General features: G+C 35.9%; 2 protein-coding genes across 4 annotated transcripts; one reads left to right on the top strand and one right to left on the bottom strand.

Moving 5' to 3' along the window:
• Positions 1 to 6407: 6407 nt before the first annotated feature.
• Positions 6408 to 10770, top strand: LOC104105058 (uncharacterized). Its single transcript, XM_009613291.4, has 2 exons — positions 6408 to 6673; positions 8297 to 10770. Exons 1-2 carry the CDS (start codon positions 6623 to 6625, stop codon positions 10544 to 10546), a joined length of 2301 nt encoding a protein of 766 aa, XP_009611586.1. The 5' UTR covers positions 6408 to 6622; the 3' UTR covers positions 10547 to 10770.
• A 1049-nt stretch (positions 10771 to 11819) lies between these two features.
• On the bottom strand, positions 11820 to 19327 carry LOC104105057 (protein KINASE OF THE OUTER CHLOROPLAST MEMBRANE 1). 3 transcript variants are annotated; one of them, XM_009613287.4, is made up of 6 exons: positions 19196 to 19327; positions 18983 to 19116; positions 17100 to 17469; positions 16933 to 17024; positions 16358 to 16831; positions 11820 to 12964 (listed from the first exon to the last, which is right to left on the bottom strand). In XM_009613287.4, exons 3-6 carry the CDS (start codon positions 17463 to 17465, stop codon positions 12007 to 12009), a joined length of 1890 nt encoding a protein of 629 aa, XP_009611582.1. In that variant the 5' UTR covers positions 17466 to 17469; positions 18983 to 19116; positions 19196 to 19327; the 3' UTR covers positions 11820 to 12006. The 3 variants fall into 3 exon arrangements, with proteins under 3 accessions (XP_009611582.1, XP_009611583.1, XP_009611585.1); XM_009613288.4 differs by lacking the exon at positions 18983 to 19116 and having other exon boundaries at positions 19196 to 19307; XM_009613290.4 differs by lacking the exons at positions 18983 to 19116; positions 19196 to 19327 and adding an exon at positions 17650 to 18973.
• Between the last annotated feature and the right edge of the window lie 231 nt (positions 19328 to 19558).

The following is a 19558-nucleotide window of genomic DNA, read 5'->3' as shown; positions in this document are numbered from 1 at the left end:
AGGTGTATAAAAGGTAAATAAATACTATTAGTATTTTGAGAATCAAAATATATTTTCTTAAATAATAAATGAGTATTTAAAATGTGTAAGTTGAAAAATATTTTGCGGGTGGGGTTGGGGTTGGGGTGGATGGTGCAGAAAAACGAAAAAAAAAGCAGAAAATTAAAAATACAAAAATAAAAGTAAAAATAAAATCTTGCGGGTGGATGGGGGCATGGGTGGGTGGTGCAGAAAAATAAAAAAATAAAAAATTAAAAATTAAAAATACAAAAAAGGGGGGTTGGAGTGAGTGAGTGGTGCAGAAAAACGAAAAAAGAAAACAAAAAATTGAAAATTCAAAAAAACAAAATTGTGGGTAGGTGGGGGTTGGGGCGTGCAGAAAAAAAATTTTAAATTATTTTGTGTAACCAAACAGTGGAAAATGAGAAAATATTTTCCGAAAAATATTTTTCGTCATACCAAACACACCCTAAAACTTAAATACCTTGATTCTCATTTTAAAACTTAAATACAAAAACTAATGATGTGACAACTAAGTAAATTGCTAGATAAGTTGGGTTGAGATCCCTTTGTTTTGAGGGGGATGACTGGGGCATTTGCATCTATACCCAGTTTTTGGGTCACCATTTAACTTATACCCGCTTTGCACAAAGAATTTCAAGTGTACCCACTTTTAGGGTAACTTCAGACATACGGGCCTGAAGTAGCAAAAATTTATATTTGAAGTTTGAACTTGAGAATTTTTTGCTTGAAGTGTAGCCTTATCAAAGTAAAATTTCAAATATTTTTGCCTAAAGTTCGGCTTGACTTGCAAAGCCAATCACGCAAACTTCAGTTCATAGTGCAAGGGCAAACTTCAGTTCAATTGTGTATGTCTGAAGTTTGAACTTCAGAATTTTTTGCCTGAAGTGTAGCCTTATCAAAGCAAAACTTCATATATTTTTGCCTGAAGTTTGGCCTAACTGGCAAAGGCAATCAGGCAAACTTCAGTTTATAGTAAGGGCAAACTTCAGTTCAATTGTGTATGTCTGAAGTTTGAACTTGAGAATTTTTTTGCTTGAAGTGTGGCCTTATTAAAGCAAAACTTTAAAATATTTTCACCTAAAGTTTTGCCTAACTTGCAAAGGTAATCGGAAAAACTTCACTTCATAATGCAAAATTCAGACAAATTAGTGTAAAGTACTTCAATTTATAGTGCAAACTTCAGGACTAAATCAGCTTGTTATATTTGAACTTCAGATAGTGTAAATTTCAGACAATTTATAGTGCAAATTTTCACATCAGTGATGTTTTGATATTTTGGCAGCAGTTGGAGAAAAATTATGTGCATAATTATCAGTGATTAAACTGCACAACTACGGTCTTTACTTTCGGTTGGTCAAGGAAAAACGGTCAGCTCAAAATCACTGGCATCCGTTTACACTGTTTATCTCAAAAGCATAGCCTCTTTGAAAAGGAAAAATAAAATCAATGGGTTTAGTTAGATCCTAAATTGAACTGCTCTCAGCCTCATCAGAAAAGAAGAAGAGGAAGAAATGAGCGCATAGGTTAGGAGGAAGAAGAAGAGGCGTGTGAAGTTGTCAAATTAAGGTATAGGTTAAATAATTTTAAAAATATGGGTATAGGTGCCCCATGCAATTTTTAAGTTTTGGGGTGAGCTTAATGAGTTGTATTTGGGCTAATTCATATGTCAAAATGGGCTATAAAAAATAATAGTTTAAATTGGGCTCAACCCAAATAAACTCATGAGCTAAAATGTTGTAGCCCAACCCATTAATCTCTGGGCGGTTTGGATGAGTTTGGGCTCAAATTGTCACCCCTAGATAGCACGCATGCTCCGAAGAGGTTAAATGTTGCACTTGGTTGAATGATGAATTATTTATCTAGAAGAGGAAGGATCAAATCCCATTTAATCTTATTTTTTCTCCTTTTTATTAGTGGTGCATCCATATTATAAAAATTCTAAATCCGTCTCTGTTCTTATTGGTGAGAAAATAAGATCAACAAAGATTTAGTTCGTATTAGACTATTTACAGCTTAAGTCTTCTCATGCTACGAAGTTTTGCCCATGAAACAAGTGATCAAAAAAATCAAAAGTGAGCCATGGAACAAGTGAGATTCCCAATAATGAAAAGTGGTACCGAAGTATCCTTTTGGGGCAAATCACCCTTTCTACTCTGAGAAACTTGGAGGTACATATTGGGCCTTTGATTCTTGGTTATGATATGTGGAACCAAGTAATGTGCTCACATAGTGTTTGGACTTTATGTTTCACTGGGCTTAACCTGAGAAAACTTGACAAATTTTGGGCTCTTTTAGCTCCTATTGCAGCCCATATATATATATATATATATATATATATATATATATATATATATATATATATATATATATATACTTGTAATTGGTAGCAGTACTTTATGTTGAATGAAATGATAGAATAAATAAAAGGTTATATAGTCTCAACTGATTATATAATTAGAATATGGAACTAAATTTATTGGAAAAGTATATTTTTTAATATTAACAGAGTAATTTAATTGGCTCGGGTTATTTCTATATTTTTGAGGTTATCATATCAAGTTCACTATTAAGAGTTACATATTATTTTAAGTCAGCTTAATCAATTATAAATCTTACATTGCCAACATACAGAAGTAACATTTTTAAAACATAATGAAATTTAAGCATATAGACAAATTGTACTCCGTTTCATATTTTATTTTATATATATTTAGAAAGAAAATGGTTCAAACATTCTCTCAAGCTCCTTTTTCATTCACTAGTTTCTCATTCTCTCAATTTGGGATCAAGATCAATTGAGAATAGGGAATAAAAATGAAGGAATCATTTTTATATGTTTGGAAACTAGGCAGGTGTTTATATGTGATGTGTATTGTTAAATTGTATAGACTATAGACTCAGTCCGTTAGATTAAACAAATGTACACTTCTGGCTAGTTCAGAGTGTTACACATTTTACATTAAGGATCATTTTGAATGAAGTTCCCAATTTTTTTTTTTCACAAGCCAACTTATTCATAACCTCGGCTAAGGTATCTATTTACCTACTATCCGCACAAGGGCTCTATAATTTTGCCCACCAAATTTGGACAGGTAAGAAAAATTACTTAGTAAGTAGTATGTTTATTTCTCTACGTAAACCTAAAATCTCACGATTCTCTTTCGTTTATTTATCATTAGACCATACACTTAAGTGATTTAATGAATTCCTAGTGACAACTGTTTGCTTTCTTCTTCTGTAAGGGGTCGTTTGGTTGGTGAGATGTGATAAATAAGGATATCACATGGGTTGAGATATCCATGTAATTAGTTATTCCACATTTTATATGAGATAACTAATTCAATTATTTTAATATAAAATAAATTTTGAAACTAATTAATACACATAACTAGATATGGGACAAAATAATTATATATTTTATCCCAAAATTATTATCGCTTATACCACTTAAGGATGTCCAACGGGCCGGGCCGTCCCGTTCCGGTCCCGTCCCGTCCCACTTAATTCTAAACGGGATGGGCCCATGTTAAACGGGACACGGGATGGGACGAGATGGCCATTTCGTCCAGTTTGTCCCGTCCCGTTTCATCCCGTCCCGTCCCGCCTGTCCCGTCCTGTCTCGTCCCGTCCCGTCCCATCCTGCCTGTCCCGCGTCCTATTTTTTTTTTGTGCATTATATACAAGAAACTTGTAATCCTGCTTTTCAAGGTTTTCCTAAGACCATGGTTAGAAATGATGTTTTTAAATTTCAAACCGAATATTTTCAGTATATTTGTTGTGTATTGTTTCACTTAGATTGTAAGGTGTCTATCACATCTGATATAGGTCGTAGTCCTAATGGTTGTGATTATTTAACTGTTACATGTCATTGGGTTGATCATCACTGGAACATGCAAAAACGTATTATTGGTTATAAATTTGTTGATTCAAAACACAATGGAGCATATATTGCAACTATTGTTCTACAAATTATTGATTTTTATGGACTCATTCCCCAAGTTTATTTAATTTCTACTATACTTAACCCATCTTTAAAATTAAGAGGTGCAAATGGACTTGTTCGTAAAATTTATGAGAATTTAGCAATTCAAGAAAATGAACAACTATCTCTCGAAGACTGCCAAGCTAACATATATTCTTATGTTAGATCAATGTTTGATAAATATAAATCTATGAAAACAACAAGTGGTGAAACTAGGGAAGAAGAAGAATATAATGAGATACTTAGCACTGGGAGCTATGACGACATGGAACTCATGGAACATCAATCAACATTGCCAATTCCAGAACAATGTCCGAGAGAAATTATAGATAAGTTACAACGAAGTTATATAGGAGCTTACAAATATTAGTATGATAATTTGTAATTGGCTACTAAGAAGCCTAGTTTAAACAGAATCTTTCCTAGAAGGTGGCTGCGTAGATTAGGTGCTCTTCAAAAGAATTATATTTGTATGTGAGATTTGAAAGTTCTATTAATAAAATAAAAGGTTTTAAGCGTTGAATTATTTTTATGAATTGTCTTACACTCTTACTTAGTTACTTAATGGCTTGAAATTATATTAAATAAATTATAACTCTATTATAAATTTATAATTTCTAGAATATTTCATTACAAGTCTTTTGTTTTAATATTTTATAATTCTTTACTTAGTTTCCTAATTTCTGTTTAATTTTTAAGTTTATTAAATAACTCAAAAAACTAGTTGTTGCAAACTTTAAAAACTTATTCATTGTCAAAAGAATAGCGGTTTCCAAACTCAATGCTTAAATAATTTTTTTTTTAAAACGGTACTTAAGGCCCGCGAACCCGTCACGTCCCGTCCCGTCTCGTCCCGTTTGTTAGCGGGACGGGATGAGCCTACCGTCCGTCCCGTCCCGTCTTGTCCCGTTTGTTAGCGGGACGGGATGGGCCTACCGTCCGTCCCGTCCCGTCCCGTCTCATCCCGTTTATTAGCGGGACGGGATGGGCATACTGTTTCGTCTCGTTTGTCCCGTCCTGTTTCGTCCCGTCCCGGCTAAATATCGTCCCGTCCCGTTACTTCTGTCCCGTTCCGTTGGAGAGCCATAATACCACTAACCAAATAACCCTTAAGCTCTCAAGACCAAGGATAAAGAAGGTCCCAGCAATGAATGTGACATAAACATCAAGAAGAGAGTCACCACTAAATGTTATTTACACTTTTCATTAACCTTTGTCTTTTCGTAGTATTTTATATATGAGAAGTGGCAATAAACAAGTCCACGTGTCAGTAAACATGAGTCAGCCTCGGCCACATTCAAATGCATCCCATTATTTGCCTTTTTTAGTATAAGCAAGTACATCATTTTTAGCTACATTACAAAATTTCCCTATTCAAATTCCACATACACTTAGTAGTTTTCAAATTGTGAACTATGAACCAACCATCAGACAGATAGAAATTCCAAATGCATTATCCAAAACCCATCTTTTAGTATATCGTCTTCTATCTCCAGAATCCTCTACTCTTCCTTAAAACATTTTTCTCTACTGTTTAATAACTCTTTAACATAAAAAGATTAATTAATATAACAACAAAACAAATTAACAGTCTATTCACTTTTAGATTGCCCACTAAGTGATCGATTATACTCCCTTCGTTTCGAATTATTTGTATGATTTTTAAAAATAATTATCTCAAATTATTTATCATTTTAAAAGTTATAAAATTAATTATTTTTTTCTTTGTATTTTACCCTTAATAGTACTTGTTCTTGAACAAGAAGATAACACATAAATCGAGTAAATATTCAATGAATAGAAATTATATCTTAAAACATAAATAATGGTAAAATAGTTTAAAATCCCTTCTAATTAATATTTTTCTAAGGGACGTGTAAAAGAAAAATACAGATAAATAATTTAAGACGGAGGGAGTACTTATTTATCACTATTAAGTGATCGATTAAAATGGTAATACACGAAATATTAGTTATTAACAGTAAATGATATAATTCACGTAAAAGCAAATAGTACTCCCTCCATTCACTTTTACTTGTCCATTATACTAAAAATATATTTTTATTTTTACTTGTCTACTATACTAAATCTAGAAAAAGATAATTTTTTTTTGTTTTATCCTTATCATTAATTACTCATTCCATAAATTATTTTTTAAGATTTTAAAAATGCTATTATTATTATGAGTAAAATTATATAAAAGTGAAGCGAGGAAGAATTATTCATTTAAGATAAGTTACTTATTTCTGACATGGCCGACCTCCAAAAAGAAAGTTTTAGCAAAATTAAAAAGAAAAATGAGATGGAATCTCTAGCACCACTAGTTCACACTTCACGCGTAAAATACTCTTTTTTTTTTCTTTTTCTTTCTTCTAATAAAGAAGTAGAGCATATGAATAACAATATGATCCTTATTACACGGCGCAACTTACCATGGAACGACTTATTCTGCTAATGTGAGCCTCCTCTTTTTCCTCTTCTGCAACTCCGCCATTGTTACATGACCTCAACTTCAAGCTTCATATATACCAACAACACATCATATACCTATCATTTATGAAATTTTATATATTAGTGAAGTTTTGTCAGCAAGCAGATGTGCTTTCGAGGTGAATTATGGCGTTGCGCGCCTCTTTATCGTTTTCATCTATTCACCAGCAAACGGAGGTGAAAATCTATCCTTTTTTTCTCCTTACTTTTGCACTTGACTTTTTGTATTGCTTATGCTGCTTAACGATTTTACTCTTTTAGCTTTTGCAACTGAAATGTTAATGTTGGAAAAAATAAAGATGTGAACATGAATACCTATTTTTGTAAAGGTATTTGCCGAATTTTGCTGACGGTTTTAGGTAATAATTAGAAAAAGGATAAAAGAAAAAAAAAAACAGAAAGGATTTTATGAGTTCTGCAGCTAGCAATATTCTAGAGCTCTCTTTGTTGTGTATTACTCCTTTATTTATCAATTATTGAAATAATTACGTCTTACGATGAATAATGCACCAATAGAGACAATCATGATAAGATATAGATAGTTTTGATTAATTTTTTTTGTTAAATAGACATTTCATGTTACTAAAAGTAACTGAGATTGAAGTTGTTGTGAAAGTTTGTAAATGACAATAAGGATTGGAACAATTAATGGTTGAGTTGAGAAGAGTGAAATTTATTGTGCTATTATTTGAGTCTAGAGAGAAAAACCGCATAGCAGGAGGATTTGGTCATGTAGATGAAAAATAGTACTTGAAGATCCATTATATGTCCAAGGACTTTGTTCTTCTTGGCATCTATCATTTTGGCACAAATATTTTTGGTTCTTAAGATGGTTCTGAGTGATGTAAACTCCAAGGACAGATCCTAATTATCGGGCATTTTTAGGACTGCAGCAGATATGATAATGTGTGCATAGGATTCCATTTGGTTATTAAGTACATCTTTAGAATTTGCTTGGAGGTTGAAACAAGGTTCACTTGTTCGGAATGGGACAGTATAAAAATGCATATATTTAAATGGATCTTGCTTCGTCTATTGAAGATTGCTGGGGAATCAATGTTCCCTATTTATTTATTTCAGTGCGTATGTGGATGAAATCGGTGATTCAATCAATCAATCGTACCCCAATCCAGACTAGTTGTGTGCCAACCATATGAATCCTCTATATCCATTATGTACTATCCATGGCCAATTGTTGTACGAATGAAAATTAAAATACAGTTTGAACAAGGCAGTGACAGATTGTTATGATCATGGGATGCGAGAAACCAGACCTTACCTTATCAAAAAAGAAAAAAAAGGATGCGAGAAATCATAGGGAGAGTATACGAGATGTCTCACTCTTAATTCTTTACCCAGAGTTGTGGGGATGGATGGGGGGTGAAAAATGAAATAAATCAACTCCTTTCCTTGTTGATGAATTCACCTCATCTTACAAATGAAAAAAGAGAAGCTAAAAAAGAAAAGAAAATTAAGAGATAAATGTGAGCCTCTTGCTTGCATATCATAGAAGTTGAGCAGTCATAGTGCAATATACTGAAGTGATTCACTGTGCCAAGGAGTAAAAATAATTCAGTTATTTTACCTGTATGATACTACAAAATTGAATTGCTACGTAGGAACTCTTATCCTGTCATGCCTTGGTCTTATACATCATCTCTTGCTTATCACTGGTCAGTATGTACTATATGAATTGTGCTGGGCATGAAGGAATAGATGAGGGGTTTGTCTTTTTTTAAAGTCGGAAGCTCTACGGGCGATGATATTATGGTGTAATTACTGACTTGTGTTTGTGTACAGTTCTGCTTTGCGAGGCCCAAATGGAAGAAGAAGAGATTAGTGCTTATGACAGCTCATCGTGGACCCCCTTCCTCCAGAATTGTCAGGTCAGTCTTGGATAACAGGAAATCAAATATCAAAGGTAATGGAGCAACTGAGCCTGCAAGGGTTCTTCTTGAGAGGTTGTTTGCCCAGACCCAGAAACTAGAAGAACAGATAGGCAGAAATCCTTATCTTCCTCAGGTCGCTGAGCTGGGACTGGATCTTGGCGAACTGGAGTCTGATTTGCTGGATGCTCTTGCAGCCTTGAAGAGGAAGGAAGAAGATCTTCAAGATACGGAGAGAAAAGTCTTGATGGAATACAATGAAGTAAACCATGCAAAATTGGAATTGGAGCAACGCGAGGAAGAGATTGCAGCTGCTAGTTCTAGGCAGGAAAAACTGGAAGATGAGCTAATGCAGGCTAATCTTACCTTAGCATCTCAAGCTGCTGAAATTGAGGATCTAAAGTTTCGTCTCAAGGAGAGAGATCAGGAGATATCTGCTGCACAAACAGCCCTAGATTCAAAAGCAGATGAAATAAATAAAATGAAGGATGAGTTGAAGAATAAAAGCGATGAAGCTGCTAACACTGAATCAGAACTCAGAACTAAGGCTGAGCTACTTGATGCAGCAAATGAAGTAGTTCAAAGACAGGAGGTTGAACTACAAAATCTCCGAAGAAAAATTCAAGAGAAAGAGAAAGAGCTAGAAGACTTCTTGACGATGCAGAAAACTGAAGAAGAGAAACTTAAAGTTGCCAAATCCAACTTGGAGAAGCAGGCAATGGATTGGCTCGTAGCAAAGAAAGAAATGAAGAAATTGGAAGAGGAAACATCTAAATATGGTGGAGAAGCAAATGAGACCCTTGAGGATTTCAGAAGAGTGAAGAAGCTACTTGCCGATGTAAGGTCCGAGTTAACCTCATCTCAGAGAGCTTTGACATCCTCTAGAGAGAAAATGGAGGAGCAGGAAAATCTATTAGAAGAGCGTCTCAGAGAGCTTGAAGAGCAAAGAAGAAGTGTAATGGCTTACATGACAAGTTTGAAAGAAGCTCAAATTGAGGTAGAGAGTGAGAAAGTGAAACTTAAGGTAGCTGAGGCTCGAAACAGAGAACTTGAAAGGGATTTATCCATGGAAAAGGAGCTCATTGAGGAGTTGCAGAATGAATTGAATAATGAGAAGTCTTCTCTGCTAGCAGCTTTGAAGGAAAAATCTACTCTCCAAGAGGAGCTTGACCGTAAGAGGGCAGAGTTTGGAGAAACACAGGATCTTCTTCAGGTTAAAGAGTCAGAGCTAGTAGATGCTAGATTAGAGATTCAGCACTTGAAGTCTGAGTGCGCTTCTCTTCAGCTGATGTTGGAAGAAAAAGATAAGGAACTTCTGGATTCAAGAAAGATGTTAGATGAACTAAATCAGGAAATAGCTGAGCTGAGGGTGCTCATGAGCAGTCAAGAAGTGCAACTTATTCAGGCAACAACTATGTTGAAAGAAAAAGAGGAATCCATGCAGACAATGCAAGATGAGTTAAATGATACAAAAATGAAATATTCAGAAGCTGAGACTGTTGTGGAACGTATAGTAGACCTGACTAACAAACTGGTTATCTCTGTTAAGGATGACGTGTTGAGCCCACTCAGTCATGCCGATGAAACGTGGTCATCTCAGCTGGTGGAGAAATCAACTGATACTTTTAGGTGGCAAAAGAACCAGCTGGAAAATGAACTCGAGTTAACCAGAGAAAGTCTGAGGGGTAGAGAAATGGAAGCTCTTGCTGCACAAAGGGCTCTCAAACTCAAAGAGGAGGAGCTCAAAATGGTTCGTCAAAAATTAGATGATAGGGAGGAAGAAATAAATAAAATGAAGGAAATGACTCGAGATGCAGATGACCTGATGCAACTTTATGCTTTGGCACAAGAAAGAATAGGTGAAAAGAGTACTGGGGATCTGGCAATTGAAAAGCTCCAACTCGAGACCGCTCAATTGGAAGTTGAAGCTGCTACTAGTGCTCTCCAGAAACTTGCTGAACTGAGCCGTGAGCTTTTGAATAAAGCTAGTTTGAGCATCGAGGCTGACTACAATAACAGCCTTTTGTTGGGTGACAGCCCAGGAACTGCAGCAAACGTCGCTAGCAGTGGTGAGTGTCTTGCTGAAGTCTACACGGAAATGGCCCGGCTTTCAGCGTTGACTGAGCAGCTGGTGAAAGAAGCTGGCATTTTATGCCCCAAATAAAGTTTTATGAAATTAATGACAATTCTCTATACATGCCTCTAACCATTTGCTTGCTATAGTTGCGGATGAGCTTAGAAAATTTGTTTGTTGTTTTAGCTCTGTTGTACGTTGGATTACGTCTCAAATACAACTGTTTAATTGTGCCTTGCTGGAACAATGTTGAGACTATGTTTCGTTTCTCCTTTGAGATGATAGCGAGAATTCAGAGAAAACATCTTATTGTAGTGCCTTCTGTGTTTGATTTTGGTAAATTCATATGGAGAAGTGGAGGGAGAAATAGTTTCAGCTTGTAATTTTTTGGATCAGGATATGGGTTTTTCTAAGGAGTTACCTTCTCATGAAAAGCCATTGAAAGAGTAACATAATACTCCTATTCAACAACAAAATGATCTTTTTATTAATTAGGAAGAAAAAATATTACTCCCTAATTGGAGAGTTGGCCAGCTTTTTAAATTGACTACATTTTTTAATTAAAAATTGTGATGTATAATACTTATCTAGTTTCTAAAACATGTAGAATTCCTTTTAAGAATTAAAATTAATATTTGATATTACACTGAAATTTAGGAATTTCTGACCTTCATACTTTTGGAAGAGGAGTTATTCCTAGTCGGGCTGCATACAAAAACCCCATATACGACTAGTAGAGTTCATAAACAAGGTTATTTCATCATATAAGCAAGCTTCTAAAAATAACCAATCTTTTTCATCTGGTGAAATACATTCCAGCAATTGAGATATAACTTACGAAGAGCAAAGAACAGAAGGAGAATTGAATATTAGTAACTTTTTCTTTTCCTTTTCACTTTAATTAGTGGAACGTGAAGAAATTGCACTACAATAAAAACCAAAAAAAAAATAAAAAAAAATAAAAAAAATAGGCGGCTTTCACTTTCAGTTGGTTCTTCAGATGAAGATCAAGAACCATGCCAAGTGCACCTTAAGCAACTGGTCATTTTAGGTAGAACAGGATCACTTGAATATGCTTCTGCACAAGTTGTTCGGTAATTCCCAAAAAACTACCCAAAAAAATATTGCAATTACCACCACTTTACTGTTTAACCGAACAAATTTATTTAACGTATTATGACCAAAAAGAACTTGCATATTTTTAGTAATCCTTGCTAAAAGAATTCATTAGCAAGGGCCAGAACCCCAGACTATTCGGTTGTCACAAATTAGATGGATATACAAAGAAGTGTTCAAGTTAGATTACCCATGAGTTCTTGTCATGGATATAATGATGATATGAGGGCTTAAAACAACTGTCATATAATGGAAAAAAAATATATATGAACAGTAAAAGTGTATTTACAGCCATCCATGTATTTACAGATCTTTAAACATTTGTTTATCATAGAATATTTGCATGCTCTAAGCAAAGGTTGCAAATAGGTTATCCAACTTTCCAGTAGATGTTAGTGCAATCCTCTTAGCTTGGCATTGATAGAGACTAAGAACTACCTAGAGGTGGTTGTTACACTAGCCCCTTCTCTGAATATGATATTTGCCACCTTTGGAGGAAGCCATGCTGCATTTTGAGCATCCCCTTGTTGACCTTCAATGTGTATCACCGGGTTGCGCCCCTTCTTCACCTTTGATCTCCTGACTTTCTTCCCGACAAAAAGGCCAAGCTTCATTGCAGTAAATAGGCCTAATGCAACCAACAGTGGTCTAACAGCCCAGTGGAAGTCCTCAAGGTGTTGATACTTCTTCACAATACCAGGGCAAGTGTCAAAAGAAACGATTTCGACTTCTGCTGGATCAGCCAAAAAGCTGCTATTTTCATCACCAAACACCAGCATACCAGGAAAGTTCACAACAAGACACCCATTAGGTAGCACATGACAAATTCTACCTGTTGCCCAGTCACCACCTCTCTTTCGGGGCCATTCAAAGCGCGGACAGAAAATATCACCCTTCAGCCTTACAAACTGTCCAGCACAGTAAGCTTCTGCCATCTGAAGCTCAGAGCAGTTGCCCTTCCAAAAGATCTCCAAACCTATGAATGCAACAGCTATACTTCCATCACGATCAATGGAGTGAAGGATGCCTACCGATGAATGTTTCTTACCGTTCGTCTTCAAACGTACCCAATCTCCTGCAGCCAAGCCAAATGTCACCCGCTCCAATGTCGATCCATGAACTCTAAGAGGATCATGGATGCCATGCACCCTCACCAGCACAAATCCATTTCGTTCTGTATCTCGTTCCATGCCAACAATGGTACCCCCTGGTACCTCCATGTTTTCAGGTTTACATGAGTTTGGTGGCTTCCTGGATCTCACAGTGTCTCCAATTTGAAGCTGATCCTTTAGGACCAACCACTTGCTATAGCCACTTCCACTTAATTTGTCTGAGTTAACCCGACTCCCCTGGTCTCTCCAGCCCTCATCACCATAAGCTGCTTCCTGTGAACTGCAGAGTAGATTGAACAAATTTAAGTTTCAGCTAAAAGCATTAATAGAGAAGTCAAAGCAAAAAGCGCCAAAGTCTGTTGGAGCTTTAAGCGCAAAGCGCAATTAAATTGTAGGTTTTAGCGGAAAAGAGTGGGTTGCTCTAGTGGTGAGCACCCTCCACTTCCAACCAAGAGGTTGTGAGTTCGAGTCACCCCAAGAGCAAGGTGGGAAGTTCTTGGAGGGAGTGAGCCGAGGGTCTATCGGAAACAGCCTCTCTACCTCAAGATAGGGGTAAGGTTTGCGTAAACACTGCCCTCCCCAGACCCCACTAGTGGGATTATACTGGGTTGTTGTTGTTTGTTGTTGTTGTTGTTGTTGTTTTAACTGAAAAAAAGCACCAAGGAAGAAAAACAAAGAATAGAAATGTAATGCAAAAAAATGTAACTATAAACAACTACCTTAGAAGGAACTTTCAAGTAATAAAATAACCCTATTTTCATGCATTAAGCAAGAGCCCATGCCCATCTAAAAATCAAGATGTTTACAATAAAGATCAAACTAGCATTCACTCTGCATCATGCCATGAAGGTTATGTCGTTACTACCTTCAAGGTAAATGACTAAATTTAACAAAGCTAATGATATGAATTCGTTCCTGCCTCACATAGCCTGGACAAACTACTAGCACATGTTCAAGTGTTTTGTCGTCATCAAATTATGCATGACCCTCATTCCTTTTAAGCTTCCAGTCAGATTTAGGTAATTTCAGTAAGTTTCGGGGGGTTATATTTTACAATTAATACACAAATTGACACCTGTACTTGCACGGTTTTGCAAAGCTGGCCACCAAAGTTAGAGTTGTCCCAACCAAACACCTCTAGTTGGTCAAAACACATGTTTAAACACCTCCGCATGGTTTGAACAAGCATTTGAATAAGATATGCAACTTCTTCATCAGATAAGACATTATAGAACACGTTAAATTTTACTTTAGTATTGGTATCTAAACATTATAAACATGCGTTTGAATAAGATATGCATCTCCATCAGATAAGATTGTAAAAGACCTGCAGAATTTAAAGGGGAAAGCTTAAACGAATTGATTGATTTGTGCCCCAAGACGAGGACAGGTGATAGAATTGGCCACTAGGTACTTCTCCCTCCAATTTCTTCCCTTCTCCAAAACTCATTTCTCCTCAATAATCACATCCTTGACATTCCTATATTTAGTGCTTATTAATGAGTTTAAGTTCTACGAACTGATGGTGTAAAAACTTGTTACACCACCAGGTCGTTTACAAGGTAATTACAGGTAAATTGCTATGATAACTATTAAGTAACTTAGTAAAAATGGTAACTAACCTATTACTAAATATTAACCTACACTGATAGTGTAAAAAAAGTTCATACACGGCACATGTATATAACCTAAATCCATATTTATAAGTAAAATGAGCTTTCATTGATATGCAGCACGTGAGTGCCAGATATGTACAACAATTCTTTAGGTAAATTCTATACGGTGCTCGGATTTCATTTGCACATGTATACCGGCTGTTCACGTCAGCTCTTTATTACTTAATATATCATAAGTTAATTATATCTGAACTTTGATGAATTTCCTGAGGCCAAACACTGTTCCGACTAACAAAGTCAAATACTTCTAATATACCATATTATAATCATTTAAAGAAAATCCTTTTAGAGTATTAGTTATCAGAGAGGAGTATTAGATGAGTTTGCGCAATTGCCAATCATAGTGTTCTAGGTTATATAATCATAATATGAAGTTGTAACACCAACAATAGTAAACTTTTCTTATCATAGAGGAAACAAAAAAGCATTACTGCATATAAGATTTCCTGGCATACCTTTTCCATAAAAGTAGAATACATGGTTTATATTTTAGGTAAATAGTGGTAGATTTATAAACATTATGATCAATGCTTCTTATATTCATAAGACTTCCCTCTCGCAAGAAAATTAATTATTAGACAGTTGATTGCAGTTGGCACCTGGCAAAGCTCAATAACTACTAGTTGTAGTTTTTTTTTTGAGGTAACAGTAACTTGTAAAAATTTAGCAGCAATCATTATAAATCTGAATGGTTTGTCTATGCCAGTCCAGAGTGAAGAAGCATGAGCCAATTCCACAGGTTTTCTTATCAAGTCTTCGCTGCATCTTTTTAACTACTCGTGTGTAACTTCACCTTCATTGCATTTTTTTAACTGCTCTATGTAGCTTCCCCTTTGAGGCTACACCAACAATTTCGAGGTTACTAAATTCTCTTATATTTGTTTTCAACATCTCTTTGTGTTTTTACTTCTTCTATGTTCTTGTTCAATCTAAGTGAACAAAGATACCAGAGACATTCAATATCAGTTGTATATCCATAATCTGTTAATAATTACCTTTGCACTCCCAGAACCTTTCAACTGCACCATCCTTCTCAGTATTTGTCACAGAGAAACCGCTAACTAGCCAATAAATTCCATAATTGTTGGTTCATTCTAAGGAAGTGAACTCCATATACCTGTCAAACCTTCCAGTATTGTGATCTTAACTCAAGGTTCAAGTCCATGATTCCATGATTGGACTTCATATACAACCATCTACATTTTTTTTACAGGACTCAATCAATGCTCACATCAACTGTCAAGTCTTCTTATCCTAATAAGACTAGTTTAACTTCTCAAAAAAATATCTAACGTCCATACTGGACCTATTGATCATAGAGCAGAACAGACTTCAGATAAATATTTTATGAGCACCTCGTAGAAACTGAGGATGCAGAATCAAATATGCGACATTTAGTACCTTTCCCAAAACCCAAAAAGGCACGGGGAGGAACCTTTTCTTTCCTTTAACTAGTCCTGCTGCGTGGATGAAAAATTACACATTCTATTTACGGTTAACTATTCTGTTGGAGATGCAACACAATGATTCTGATAAGCACAAAATTTTCTAGCCAAGGGCAAGAATACTTTTCACAATTCCATACTGCACAACGCAGAACCCTATTGGCTATTATAGATCAAAATGCCTTTATCTACTAGTACAGTATTCGAGTTAGATGGGGGCCCACTTTTCCAAAAGCGAGCGAAACCCCATCCCTCTCTTTCCTTTTTTCTCCCCCATGTCGAATCACCCATCAACACCCCCCCCCCTCCCCCCACAAACACACACACAAAAAGAAAAAAGTATTCAAGTTAGAGCTTACTCCAGAGTGTAGACTCTTAAGCGAGACATGCTCTCACTTCTTTTGTTTCTTTTAAGCAATTCTAGTGGCTGAATCAGATATCAAACCCCTAAAACAACCAGTTCTGTAACTTTGATTCTTTTAGAAAATGAAACATACAGCAAAGCTAAAAGACAGGAAGGAATTGCCTTCCAACGTAAAATAAATTAGATACCTTAGAAATGCATGCAAAATGTCTCCCATCAGAGGGCGATTCCGGAAATCATACTCAAAACAACCAATTATGACCCTTTCAACCGCAGGAGGGAGTCCTTCAGGAATATGTGGTATCTCTTGTCTCTTTACAATAGATTTAAATATTTCATCAACTGATTTACCACTCCATGGCTGAGAACCGGTCAGCATTTCCACAATGCTGCAACCGAATCCCCATGAGTCAGTCTCAAAGGATATGGGACCTCTAACTTCTGGCTGCCATTGTTCTGGAGCCATGTAATTCGGGGTGCCAAGTCTTCTTGACATATCTGAACTCAACGAAGGAACTCCAAGAAGCAGATAAGGAATCCCAATATCCCCCAAAATTGCATGGTCGTTTTCATTCAAAAGGAAATTATAAGGTTTAAGGTTAAGAATCAAGATCTCCTTTGTGTGTAACTCCATTATCCCACGAGCAAGATCAGTCCCATACCTGTATGATCACCAGAATGCATATGTCATTATATCATATTTTCCCACACAACTTTAGTATGGACCAAAACTCATTCTCAATCAAAACTACACCAGTATCACCTTATAACATCTGGCAAGGACAGCTTTCCTTCTTTTGCACGAGCCATTTTATCACCAACAGAACCTTCATAGAACTTCATAACAATGCATAGCTGCAGGGGTGTTTACAGTATTTCAGAAAGGCAGAAGAACTTATAGCATTAACATTATCGCGAGAAAATATTCACCTTTCCATTTATCACAGACAGACCCTGAAGCCAGCAAATATGTTGTAGTTCTTGACACTGAGTAAACAAATTTCCCAGCCGATCTAAGACAACATTGATGTTCTCCTCCTTCATAGGATGTAACATCTTCACAGCTACTTCATGATACTCGTCATAATCTGCAGTGGCTTGGTGACGAGTTGCTAACCAAACATCACCAAATAGACCCCTTCCAATTCTCTGTCTAAGTTTAATAGTTGCAGGGTCAATCCATGGGCTACTCTGGCTAGAGGATGCCACAACAGTTGTAAGCTTATCAGAAACACCTTCAACAATCTCAAAGTCGAATGCAGATGTTGGCTGCTTAACCACAGCTTTCCCAGCCATTCTCCTGTAATAAGAAGTCTTATTTTCTAAAGATAGGAATTCATGAAAAGAAGGCACATAGGAAACCACCACGGGAGTAAACTGAAGCTCATATATATTAAGTTAGAGATCATCTCGTCAAAGGGATCAAATAGTAATCTCTGGAAGAGATATACATAATACAATTACATAACAAAGGTCAAACCTGTATTACAGTAGAACAAGCAACTACATATCTACAATATGAAATCTTGTAGTGGAAGACGCTCAGCCAGTAAAGCAGCTCTCGTATAACCTCTCTCTTTTCTTTTTGGTGCTTGCTGAAACTTTAAACGATCTTCTAACTTTCCCTCACTCTAGACTTCAAAAGAAGGGGAACCTTGGGACACCGGTAAATGTTGCCGCCATGTGAGCAAGAGGTCATGGGTTCAAGCTGCAAAAACAGCCTCTTGCAGAAATACAAGGTAAGAGTACGTACATAAAATCCAATGTGGTCCGATCCTCCCAGACCTCTCGCATAGCGGGAACTTAGTGCACTGAACTGCCCTTTTTTTTTAGACTCTAAAAGTTTCTTGGATGCACGCGATAAAGGTTAAATCAGGCAATTGCAGAGAAATACCCAAATAAACTCTCCTTCAGTAGTAGCATTTAGTCAGTGTTCACATTAAGAATTCTGTCATAGCATTTGAGATCAGCAATCTATCAATCTAAAACTATTTGGTGAGTGAATCTGTATCCACTCTATTCCATTTAGGCCCATTTATTCCACTACTCTGCACTTTGTCTTTTAGGACAATATAATGATTCTCTAAAACCCTGAATGCTCCAAATCTCACTCCTTCCCCTACACTGTCATACAATCTCACAAAACTTAAGAGACTCCTCTCTACCATTGGACATGTAAGTGTGCCAATAATAGTAACCTTTGCTCCAGCTAGTTGGTACCTCCTATTGGGGTACCTTGTTTCCATGGTGTTCTGTTCTTCAGACAACAACAACAACAACAAACCCAGAGTTATCCCATAAATGGGGTCTGGGGTGTTCTGTTCTTCAAAATAAATATAAAATATATTTAAATTATTTTTCACTTTTAATTTTATTTGGTATAATGATGACATGAGTTGAGTTTAAATAAAGATTTAAAGATTCATATAGCAACCGACCCCAATCTATTTGGAATTAAGGTATTGTTGTTGTTGTTGTTGTTTTACTTTTTCATTTATAGGTTAGAAACAATAATTCAAGCTTATAGTTAAAGTCAACCTGAAAATTAACCTATCCACCCCTCCTCCTCCCCCACAAAAAAGGTAAAGTAAACGATGATTGTAACTGACAAAGCACACAGTATCCTAACTGAGACACACCTCTCACTCCACACATCTTCAAAGAAAACTAAACAAAACTCATGATCAGATAAACAAAAAAGATTAATTCTTTCAGCCCAAATTCTAAAAAAAGATTAATCAAATAGGAGACACCCAAAAAAGAAGGTCAAATAATAGACGATGAGAACAGGAAAGCAAAAGGGTGGGACTTACTTGTTAACAGAAACAACCTGAAGCAGGAAAAAAGAAACTGTAAAAAGAGTCAACACAAGCTCAAAAACTGAACAAGCAAGTTAAAAAATTTCGACGAATTCAAGTTATTTAAAACCCGATCATTTGCACTGAACCTGCAAAAAAGAAAATGGAAAAATGAATTGAATAGTAGGAGAAGTAAAGAAAGAAGACAAGTGAGAAGAAAAGGGAAACCTTTGTCAAAAGATTCGTGAACGTGAAGGCGGAAGTTTTTGCTAAATTTTGTTGATTTTTTGTAGGGAAAAAAATTAGAGAGAGTTAAGAGTCAGCATGTTGGGACTGGTGTTGTGTCGCGTCCATACGTTACGGTTGGTTCTTTTAAAGAACCTCAAGCTCGTGTACGTCATCTTCTAATTCCTTTCAATTATAAATTGATGGAGAAAATTGTTTTTTCTTTTTTTAGAAAGAAAATCTAGTAAACATTTATTCTTTTGAAATAATTATAGTAGTTATTTCTGAAGTTTAAATACTTGGTTACTTTTCCACTCAAACATTACTTTATAACAAACAAAATGACACCTCATTTCTTAGACATGT

Source organism: Nicotiana tomentosiformis, chromosome 8 (assembly GCF_000390325.3).
Source record: "Nicotiana tomentosiformis chromosome 8, ASM39032v3, whole genome shotgun sequence".
Lineage (NCBI taxonomy): Eukaryota > Viridiplantae > Streptophyta > Magnoliopsida > Solanales > Solanaceae > Nicotiana > Nicotiana tomentosiformis.
This window is presented reverse-complemented; position numbering and strand designations above follow the sequence as displayed.